Source organism: Pyxicephalus adspersus, chromosome 8 (assembly GCF_032062135.1).
Source record: "Pyxicephalus adspersus chromosome 8, UCB_Pads_2.0, whole genome shotgun sequence".
NCBI lineage: Eukaryota > Metazoa > Chordata > Amphibia > Anura > Pyxicephalidae > Pyxicephalus > Pyxicephalus adspersus.
In genome coordinates, this window is record NC_092865.1 from 9,921,099 (window position 1) to 9,933,357 (window position 12,259).

The following is a 12,259-nucleotide window of genomic DNA, read 5'->3' on the forward strand; positions in this document are numbered from 1 at the left end:
CAAAACAAACCTAGTAATCAAATGCAATGACAAGGTATGTGCACATTCTTTTGTTAGATGAAAATATACCATTGAATCAATTCACCAATCCAGGAAAAATCATTCTATGCTTTGCTAGAATAAATTCCTAAATTTGTCTTTGTACTAGCTTCTTTTATTTTCTGTAACGTAGAACACAAAGGGAGTAGTACCATTAGGAGCTAGTCAGTACTTTATTATGTGATACAATATACAAATGAATACAAAACATAAAAGCAGAAGGGTATATTGCTACATAGATCAGCTAATGTACCTGCAAAGTACTTTGTGAACATACATAGGCTCACTGACTTATCAGGTGGTGTCCTAAAAGTGGACATTCGCCAAGACTGTCTGCCTGCCTCTGGATCGTGGCAGGACAAATAAAAGATTATTTTCCATTATTCAGAAATAAATGCTATATATTCAATCCAACATTTTGCTTTTGAATAAAAAAAAAAAGCATGCATACAATACAGACCCACAGAAAATAACTAAAGTCTGTGCCTGCCAACTCACTGCTTCTATACACTCCAGACAACAGCAAGCCATCGCACACAATTCCTCCAATTCAACAATGAACGTTTTTCACAAACATAAAATGTGTTGATTAATGTGTCCACAGCTGCTGTGAACTAATCGGCAGCGCTCAGAGCAGATTCTGTTCAGCTGACAAAATAAAAGCCCTAACAAGAGCATGCAATCCATCCAGTATTATGTATTTCTCCTGGTAATGTGGATCCTAACTGGAGCTTCTTTGTAAAAGTCAATCTGCTAGTAGGCCATACATTGCACATCTGGCAGTATATAGCTCTGCTGTATCAAAATTCTTCTGCTTTAAGCCCTGGAAACCCAAAAGTCATGGTGCCTATAAAAGAATTCTAGGTTTGCTACAGTTTGAAGGTCAGACATACCATTTACATCAGTCACCTACTGATTGGTGCTTGTTTAGCAAATAGGGATCAACTACCTGGGCTTCAAGTAAAGGTTCTTCTGGCATATTCTTACCATGAGAGGTGCTTTTTAGCAAATGGGGATGATCTACCAAGTCATGATGCAAAGGCACTTTTTGGATTTGCATACCATGGGTTACAGGTTTCTTGTTGACCCCGACACATAATTCTGATACAGCAAAAACATGCATGGGCACCTCGTAGCCATGGTCTACTGACAGAATTCCCTTAAAGCAGGTCTGTACCCTACACTTCCTAACTCAAACACTGTATATACTTGCAATGGGAGGTGATTTTTAGCAAATGGGGATCACCTACCTAAGCTTGGAGCAAAGGCTCTTCTGGCAATTTTATACAATGGATTACGGAGCTCCATTTGACCCTGACACTTCTGATACAGCAAAAACATGCATTGGCACCTTGTAGTTCATGGTTTATATGCAGATTTTCTTTTATAGCAGGTCTGTACCCTACCCGTTTTTACTCAAACATATGCTTACCATGGGAGGTGCTTTTTAGCAAATGGGAATGGTCTACCTAAGTTTGAAGCAAAGGCTCCTCTGGCATTTGTATACAATGGGTTACGGTATTCCCATTGACCCCGGCATATAATTCAGATACAGCAGAAGCATGTATGGGCACCTTGTAGCTGTAGCCTTGTAGGTATCTACACCTACATTTCCTAACCCAAACACTCCCTTTCTTCTGTATGTGTGTACCCCCCATTGCATGTCCCAAAACAAATTTCATTTGGGCGCACACTAGCTGGGAGAAACAAATTACACATTTATTAACTGTTCAGTTTTCACTGAACAGTTAATAAATATTGCTCCCTCAAGTTTCTTCAGCATACTATTTTACATACTTACCCGCATTCCAGCAACATTAAAAGCGGTGGGCAGAGTGGTAGACCGCATGGAAGGGGGTCATCTGCAATCTTTGATTCACAGCTTATGTAAAAGTGTGCACCCTTTTACCCTGGGTGTTCAAGACACTTGTCCCAATATTGGTTGGGGCAGCTATATCGGTGCCAGAACAAAAATCGGTGCCACTGGAACAAAAGTGGCTTAATTTGAACCCATTCCTTGTCCATTAACAGGGTCACTTTCTTCCCTCTACAGTGTTCAACCGAGATATTTTTCTTAAGCTGGGTAGGAAGAAGCTGTAGGTGGGTGGCAGCCCCTGTATTGTGACCCAACTTTTCAGTATCCACCCAAAAACAGTGGTTACTTAAAAGTGTCGGACGGTGCACCTAGCTAAAAGGATCTGGGGAGAACACTGCCTTCATAAGATATTTTCTTTGCTCGTGGCAGTTGAAAGAAGTGCAAAAAAGCAAAGGAAAAGTGAGCATGCTATGCTGGGGGAGGGGGATAATGCAGACCGGTTGCTTTGCTTGGCATGGGCAAAGCACAGCTTAGCTTTAAATCCTCTTAAAAAATCCATTGCCATGTTATAGTTTGTCCCGTCCCATTTGCTGGGTGGCTCTGGTTGCAAATGTAAAGACATATGGAAGAAAAATGGAAGTTACTATTTTTCCTATTATTTCATTTATCAAAATTGTAAGGAATGCTTCATTCAGGCAGTTTTTCGGAAATATTTTGATATTGAATTCCATCATTTCCCCCAATTAGAGGGCAGTCATTCTCTCCTATTGCAATATTCTGGATGGCTTCCTGCCATATCAATGTCCTGAGAGTATTCTAATATTCTCCAGGTAACATTTATTCACTGCTCATTGCTTACACAGGTGAATTTAGGGCCGCCAATGCAGCACAATTAAGAGTCTTTCATGGTTGCATGTGCAGATGTGCCAACATCAAACATTCACTGGTCAGCAATTTTATCTCGCTGCACATACTACAAGATGACAGCTTATTAACATCTCTGGAGGCGTCACTTCAAGAGTCGAGCCATAAATTTACTGTGAAGTGACAGTGGGCCCAGTGGTGTATTCCTTAATGGGGCTGATCCATATTAATATATACAAATCCAAATTGTACAAAAACTGGTTCAGTGTCTGTCAGGAAGTTTCCCTTATTACAACACAGCCTTAAAGCAAATGTTCACCTTGGGGAGACAAATAAGTACAATTTTACTTTAAAGAAGAACTCATGGGCAACATGGACAGCCAACAAAATCTAGGACCAAATGAAAAATGGTCAAGCAGGGTCTAAATGGTGAAAATAGAAAAAAAGTTTTAGAAGTTCCATTAATAGCACCCAAAGGTGCCTTACATAATGGTGAAAGTCCACTCATTAAACAAAGGTGGAGCATGTGTGCCATTGTCAATGACTATTTGACCCTGGCACATATACTCCACCCATGGTTTTTGGGAACATGGCAGACTTGTGTTGTTTATTTAGTCATCTTTAAGTGCCATTTATATAACTTCCAAAAATGGTACCCAAGGAAAAAGACAGGTAGCTGGGCCGAGCTGTCACGTTGAGAAAGCCATGGTGTACAGACAGTACAGTACAAGGTGTCGGAAAGGAAAATCAGGGTTCCGAAGGCAATTGTCTAAGTATGAGATACCCCTGGCTAGGCCTCTCCCATATCCCAAATAGCAATGTTCTGCATGATAAGGGGTCTGCCAGTGCCCCTTCCAAGTTGCAATTTGGGATTTATATATTGAGCAACTTGGATTTAAAGGCTCTCTGGCACACTTACAGATCATTACATTTATGCTTAGCTTAGTTTAATAGCTTTTTTTTGTGCTTCTAAATCATAAATTTTCCTTTTTTATATGCACAACTACCTATTTATGTAAAGGCCTCAGTTAAAAATGCTCCCATCTGGGGAAAAACACCGCCTGAAAACAGTTGTATTTCACAATTACAGAGCACGGGAATATGTGCGGAGACAAATGATCATCTTTCTAGCAGTATCACAGATGACAATCTGGAGCAATATCATCTGATGGACTCAGGGTGTTGCCTGTGGATTCTGCAAAAATCACACCAGTGTATAACTGAATTAAGACCTGGAAAATGTGTTTACCCAGCATCATTCATGATCACCCATAAGTCATGGAATTTTGCATGCCCATCTCAGGAGTGATGTGAAATTTCACTGAAGGCTTAGCTCAGCCAGAATTTCACTTGTAAGCAGATACAGGTGGGTTAAGTAGATTTAAAATAATGACTTGAGGTCTGCAGTTTTATTCAGAGAGGAGCAATTAAACCCTACAGAGATGTACTTGTGTGTCAGAGTCTGCTGACCAATTTTATTTCATTGAGTGTATATCCAGGGATTTTCCAAATTTACCCCCATACCTTCCTCTCCCCCTCTATATTATTTCCCTGAATTATCCCTTTACCAACTTTCATTACTCCTTGTGATATCAACAACTTCCCAGTGTCCCCCCCCCCCTCCCAGGTCCTTTTAGCTGGTCGCACCACCTGGCACATTTTTAGTGATCACCCGGCTGTTTTTGGGAAGTTGGGTCACAGTACAGGGGCACCGGACTTTTGGGGAATATTACAAAGTTGATGGAGAAATGGGACATACAAAAGGGGGTAGGTTGGAACAAAGTATCGGGGGTTAAAACAGTGGTCGGCAACCTTTTCGGACCTACGGACCACTAAACTTACAGGCTCCGGATTGCACATGCGGGGGAAGCCATGTGTCACTCAAAGAGAAGAAACTTCCCCCATAGTAATGTCATGATGCCAGAACACGCCCATTCAGGTCTGAGTCTCCCATTACAGGTCTGACCCTATGATGGGAGAGTGGGCGGGTTGTGTCCAGAGAGACAACCCGTCCACCACCCTGAGCTTGCGATCCGTATGGAAGCCATGGTCAACGACTCTGGCCGATGCGCCCCCCCACCAGCTGGGGGGTGCACCGGCCAGAGATGCAGACCAACAAAATTTGGCAACCACTGGTTGGGTTACAAAACTTACTGGATTCCTATGGCAACAACAACTGGGAACACTAAATTTGTCACACGTTGCTCTGCCCACTTTTGACCACCCGCCTTCAGCTTCTCCACACCCAGCTGAAAAATTCTGGGGATAACACTCGTTCCCTATATACGGTGTGCAGAAAGGCTCTTGGAACTCAAGGCAGTGGCACAGTTTTATTGTAGTCCACAAGCAGAGATGATGTTTGGAATACCAGTGCAACAAATTACAACAGTGTTGTCGGTTCAAATAGGCAGACAGGACCTTGATGGATTTCTTGCAGGTCAACAGGTCCATTTTTTGTACTTCAAATGCCTTTAAAGGAATAAAGCATGTGGCTATGTGCATGCATTACAAAGACTTACATAATTTTGTTTTTTCCCTGATGTACACTTTAAAGGACAACTGTACCTTCAATAAAGATTGCAATAATTGCAGCTTGCTACTGCCGACTCTGAGCTTTCATCCTTTCCTGGAAAAAATCCTTTTCACCGCAGGCTGCACCTACACAGTGAGCCATCAAGGACTTGTGACATCTTCCAATCATCTTCAGTCTCCTAAGATGGCCCAAGTATAATTGAGATCACGGTGCGGGCACAGCTAGTCCTGGAAAGGATTTCACCCTGGATGATAAAAAACGAAAGCTATCCCACTGACTTAAATTCATCAATGCTATTTTATTTAAAACAGCATTTCAGTGGAACTCTGTCCATCCTGGTCAAGCCTGTGCAACACCAAAATGTTGGTAACACCAAAAAGGTTGCTATAGAACAGAAATGACTGCAAGAAGCACCCTGCAAAATCCTGCAAGAGGACTCTCTATATGTTTACATAGGAAACTGCACCCAGCCAGGGTCTCTGGTTGATGGATTATTGATGGGCATTATCTCTTTCTGTCTTATATCCACACCGGGCTATTTATAAAGCAGTGAATCTGACATTCACTGACAACTATATCTAATTTTCAAAAAAGGGAATTGTCCTCAATAAGTAGCCACCAACCTATATTTGATTTACCAACTCCCAAGAATTTACAACAAACCAAAAATGACATTCAAAACACCCATATACTGGGGTAAAACAAAGAAGGGAATTTTAATGGTATCAGTCATGAAATAATCAAGCAATTTTTATTGATACAAAACGATAAAACATGTTGTTTTTACATAATTGGTTTTAGCAACCTAGTCATTAAAAATACATACAATACACTTGTTTATTTTTAAAAGATCCAAAACAAGGCAACACTTCAATAAATTACAGTTGGATATTTGTTGAACCCACCACGTTTTGTGGAAAAAACGCTTCTTCAGGGGTAATGAAAATCACCGACATTCACTGACACATGGTGGAGAATGGTCACATCCATGTGTTTCAATGGTAGTAACTGATTCTCCATCGGGGAATATCAGGTTCACTGCTTTATAAACATTGAGAGGACACTTTATTAGGTATTTTTGCTGGTTAATGTAGTATTTGTAGCAGTGAATCATGTGATTTCAAATATGGCAAATGTACTTCTGTTGTTTAGCCAAACATTGGATTGTGGAATATGTATGATCCTGATTATGTCAATGAAATGGGTTATGGTGCCAAACAGCAACTATGACTTCCTGAATTTCTAGCATTATAGTCTGTGGGGTTTACAGAATATGCTACCAAAAACATTCAATCAGTGGCAACTTGAAGAGAACAGCCAGGCTTCCTTATTGTTAGGTAATCCGCAAAATCTCATATAAAGGCTTTTCATAGAGAAGGCCATCTATGGACACCCAACACATCAAACACTCAACCGGTATACTGGCCATCCAGAAATGAATACTGAAAGAATGATTGGTTAAACCAATGAGCACTTATAATAAAAGCTATATTTGCATTATTTTAACTGTGAAAAATAATAAATGCTATCATATAGAGGCTGGGTGAAGGTTTAATACAAAAAAAACTTTGTAATAGTTACATTTTACATTTTTATATATGAACCCAAAAAGAGGGAGAACTGATAAGGAAAGAGGGTCCTGATTCTAAAGTAGTAACATTTCCTTTACAGTGCTCAACCCAGAAGTTATTTTAAGCTGGGTGGGAAGAAAGTATAGGTGGGTGGCAGCCCCTGTATTGTGACCAAACTCTTTAGTAACCACCCAAAAACAGCCGGGTGGGTGCTGAAAAGTGTCGGGTGGTGCACCCAGCTAAAAAGGGCCTGGGGAGAACCCTGCTTTATATCAGGGACAGTTGAAAGATATGGACCAGGCTGGTCTCCATTCATGTCAGAATAAGTCAGAAGTAGCCATAGGGTCACCAACACCAAATGACTGAAGACAGGAAAACGAGACCATCTAACAAATCCTAATTTGTGGTTGGACATCGCAATGGTATAGTCAAATTGCTGACTGTTGTCAGTTAATATTGTTCTCAGTAAGAAGAAGGTATTCTGTAGCCCCGTCCTTTGTTGACAACACTGCTTTTTGACAGATACAGTAGAGTAAGTGAATGTTGTTATTCTAGAACAAGAAATGAATGCCTGGCAGGATCACCAGATGACAATAATAGGGGAATACAAACACAGCCACCACACCTAAGTAGCCCATCTGCACCATATTACATTTTTATCCTTGGGTTTGGATACATAATGAAAGTCCTATCAATGTGCAATGTTTTAAGGAGTGCATTTATGTTGCTGGTATTAATAAATTTATATTGCAATATAGTGATCCTGCTTTGCTCCTCCATATGGCCATAGAGTTTCACTGAAAACATTATCCTCTCTTGGTGGCTCATTGTACCCAGTGGCGTGCGCTATCCAAGAAACTCAAGAAGGAATAAGCACAACCCTGTGTATTCAATTTTACCCTAAACTAAAGCACAGCAAGCAAAGAGAAGTGTGGAAAACCACATCAAAAAGCTATTTCAAGAAAAAGGCAAATAATTTCAAATGAACAGTCTCTGAAAATACAATGCTTTTCATTTAATAAATATCCACAGGCACATACAGCCCGCAAACCCGAGTCAATGTGAATCCACAGGGGATCAAGGAGATCATCCTGACCTGGATTCAACATATGGCTGCATTTAGGATCTGGCGGATTTTGGCATGTATAAATCCTTTACACTTTTGCAACCTCCTGTAGAGTCTGTCTGCATTTAGATGTTTCTGCGCTTTTATTGCTAAATCACTCTCCTTTTTCATAGCTGAATGTACACTTCACTGCTTCCTTCCCCCCTCCAAATCCCACTTCTGACTGTTAACCCCAGGAGCGTCACTTGGCTTCCTGTTGTCACATAGGCACCTAAAGGGTTAAACATCTGGATGCCTTTACTATGCCAATACAGAACATGCATGCAAAAATTGATATATATATATATATATATATATATATATATATATATATATATATATATATATATATATATATATATATATATATATATATACATATAATACAATAAATAAATAAAGATAGAGAGGGCGGGGGAACAGAGAGAGAATAAATAAATGGACAAGAAATGGACAGATACACCAAAAGATATTCTTATCTGTTTGTCTGTCTGTCTCTTGTTCCTTCTTTTACTCTCTCTCTTTTTCTTTCCCCCTCCCTTGGTTGACGGATAGAAGGGCAGGTACAGGGATACAAAAAATTACAGACAGATAGCTAGACAGATTATTAAACACATCAATAATTATTAATATCAGATGTAAAATCAGCAAAAGAAAATATCCACATTCGCAGAATTCTATTTTTAATCATTTATTTTTAAATTAGATCCAATAGCCATCCATACTCCTAATTCCACATTCTAAACAAGACAGCCGTATGCATATTTATCAATAATTATGTCTCAATCAGCTAAAAACAACGAGGGCAGCCACGTCCCAATGGCAGGCAGGACTGCAACTACACCAACATCGCTGGTGGCGAAAAAGCAGCAGATCAAAGTAACTGTAGGGATAGATAAACACGTTCATGTCTACGGCTATGAGAAGTGAAAGGATGGACGCTGCAAAAGGCGAGCCAGAGATGGCAAACTATCCAGCGGTAATTTGTAAAGCCAAGTGCAACGTTTAAAATTCAAAATGTTGGGTGGTAAGCAGAAATGACCGGTGCCGAGGCATACAGAGCTGAGGGTGCCTGGCTATGGCACCATATGGAGAATACCATTCATTAAGACAAGACAGCACTAAGGATGAGCACATAATCTCTCTTTACTAATGACTTACAATGTAGGGTAAAGACGGCATTTGCAGCAAAAGATCGTTAAAGGGTTATTAAATCTGAGCCCAAATTGCATTATTATGCACTATTACCTTATATTAAAAGCAATATATATTTATATATATAGAGAGAGAGAGAAAATACGGGAGAAAGAGCAAGAGGAGAGAGTGGATTCTATCTGTGCTACAAATGAGTAAATTGAATACAATGTTTATGCATCATTGTGTTAAATAAATGTGATGTACCAGGTGTACATGTCAAGATATACCATACAAAAATATTCAATCATTGTCATTTTTACATGGCAATAAAGAGAAAATAACACACATGACCTGAAAAAACTCCACTACCCAACCGTACGCCAAATTTTGGCTACCGTGACCAATCAGAGCACCGCCGATTTGAAAGGGTTTGGGGACAGATAAACCCATTGGGTTGTCAAAGCTGTTTACTGAAAGCTATAGGAGGTGGGTGATTTGGGTTTTAGGTAAAAATGGTCATTATTCTTTTAATAGGTGCGCTACAACCCTAACGTTGCACAAAGTCGATAGGAAAAGTCGCAGCGGTGCCCAACCCTCTGAGGTTCTTTAGTGGCCGGAGGGAATGAGTAGTCTCCAGCGACATCTGGCCATCATGAGTCACAAATGGGTTAAGTAAACATGAAGAATCTGGTGACACATATCTTCACTGTATCACAGACTATACAAGGAACACTGAAATGCAAGCAGCGCCTGGCAGCACATGCACAGGGTGCATTCAATGCAATTCCATTTTTTTAAGGCTGTTTTTTTAAACCCCGGAGAGCCCAGGGAGGTTCTTCTGCTACCTGGTCTAATAAATGGAGATATAATCTCGGTAAATCCTGCAAAGCTAATGATCATCATAGCTTTATGTCGTCTCATTAAAGTCTGGAGAAGCCCAGCTCAGGCTAAGAAGGCTTTGACACTCTTAGCCAACAACACCACCTTCTAGAGGTAGCACCATACTGACCAGAAGGGCGCTGCATGACACAAGTGCAACAAAAGTGTCCACCATTCAGCTTATATACAATAAAAACCAGGAATGCAGAATATGCAATGCTGTCCTATGCAGCCAGGAAACTTCTAACATTGGGTAAACGACTAGCTATGGCACAAAATCTGCATATTTAGAATTCAAGTTATTATAAAAGATAAAGTCCAATAAAAGATAGTCTAGCCTTTAAACTTCAAATGAGATCAAGAGGGGGTGAAGTAACAGGACTTGAAGAATGGGGAGGGGGGGTGAATGCTAACACAGATTATTCACAAGGTGTGGACCTGTCATCTCAGCTGGCCATTTAACCCTTTCAGCAGCTGGGCAAAATCTTAAAACTGACACATGATAGGCGCTTGATTTTGGTAAACCATTGCAGCCAATCCTATTTTAGCAATAAAAATGGACTAATGAGTGTTTACTAAGGGCGGTAGCGTCGCGTTGACGACACTCAACCGATCCACCTGCGGCGTTTTGCACATCCTTGGTGCCCCTTTGCAGCTATGAGAATGCTCATTAACCCTTGGGTGTACAAAAAATAAAAAAAGATCCATCCTGAATACCCAAAGCTAGCTCAGGGTACTACAACCCCCATCATTCCCTCCATAAGCTCATCACCAGTTCCCATTCTAGTATCAGTTACACAACTTGCACTCTTCTCCCATCCACACAGCTCCCCCTACCTCCATGCACAGTCCATGATAAACAAACCTGAAGCATCCACAGAGGGGGAAATAAAAAACAAAAAGTAGCAGAAGGGTGACTGAGAGGAGCAGCAGATCCTATAGAGAGTGCAAAGAGCCCCCAAATTCCAATGGCTGTGCATAACAGAGGCTGCAAGGGTTCTTCTCAATGCAATAACATTTATATATATAAAAAAACAAAAAGGAATAAAAAGATGCAAAAAAACAAGACAGAGAGACAGACAAAACAGCAAGACATTCCAGGCTGGGCACAGAGACTTCCTACCTAAGCATGGCTGTCTCTCCTTGCCTGACGACCAGGTTGTCCACTGCGGGCCAGGAGTAGTCCATGCCCTGTCCGGCGGGCAGGCAGGAGGGCAGCAGACAGCACACACTGAGGATGACAGCGGCCAGCCACTGGTTTGAGCAGCAAGCAGCACCCTGCACCAACATCATCATGTCCATCACTGCTGGGGCTGCCCCTGTCAGCCTGGGATCCCTGGCAGAGCAGGAGGAGGAAGGAAAGGGAGGAGGAGGAGGAGTGCAGGACGGAGCTGCTGCTGGAGAATGAAGCAAGGCAAGGCAGCTGCGGCAGCACACACGGCCCCCAGGCTCTCAGCCGGTTGCCATGCGGCCGTTTCCTTAGCAACCACAACCAGGGAGTGATGCTGCTGCTGCTGCTGGTGATGGAGCAGAGAGATAGTGCAACACCCAGCGAGTGGAGGCACCCTGACTCCTCACTCACCCTCCTCTCTGCCTGACACACTCAGGGCTGCCAACGGGCTCACCAGACCCAGGAGGGGGGCAGTAAGGGGTTAATTGCAGAAGGAAGAGTGAGAGAACTTTTAATTAGTCAGAGGCAGTGAATTATTCAAGGAAGGAAAGAAAGCTCCGACTTATTTCTCTGTCTGCCTCTTCACGGTGTCTGGGCTTATTCTCTCTACTAGTATTAAGTTTATTTTTCTGGTGTTATGTGTTTATCAATCTTCTATCTTTATATATCCTCAGTCATTTCTGCCCCCATTTCTCTCTTTTACCCCTCTCTATGGTCCTCCCCCCTCCCTCCCCAATTCTCTCCTGTTTACTATCTACCAAACATCTCTCCCTCTGTCAGTCCTCTCTCTGGTTCTCTGACTTATATTACTTTCCTTTTCTTAAATCTCCTCTCCTCCTTCTTCTCTCATCTGCTCAGTGCCATTCAATTCTCCCTCCCTTTGCTTCTTTTTCAGTCCTCTATTCCCCCGTTTGTCTCTTCCTTCTATTCCCCTTTTCTAAATCTTTCTCTCTCACTCTCTCCCCTTCTCTTCCTCTATTCTCCCAGTTTGTCTCTTCTTCCCTCTCTTACTTCCCCTTTTTTAAATCTTTCTCTCTCCCCCCTCCCTCTCTCTCTCCCCCCTTCTCTCCTTTCCCTCTCTCCTACTATATTCTTCCTGTTTGTCTCTTCAAATCTCTGTCTTCTACTACCCCTTTCCTAAATC

At 41.6% G+C, this 12,259-nt stretch overlaps 1 protein-coding gene across 2 annotated transcripts in view; it reads right to left on the bottom strand.

Annotated features, from left to right (window-relative positions):
* NEGR1 (neuronal growth regulator 1) overlaps window positions 1-11,572 on the bottom strand; it is a 343,626-nt gene extending 332,054 nt beyond the window's left edge. Inside the window, exon 1 of one of the 2 annotated variants that reach the window (XM_072419472.1) lies at window positions 11,068-11,572. In XM_072419472.1, coding sequence (XP_072275573.1) covers window positions 11,068-11,246 — 179 coding nt within the window. In that variant the 5' untranslated portion in view covers window positions 11,247-11,572. The remainder of the gene's footprint in view (window positions 1-11,067) is intronic. The other variant, XM_072419473.1, reaches the window with a different exon arrangement.
* Window positions 11,573-12,259: the final 687 nt, after the last annotated feature.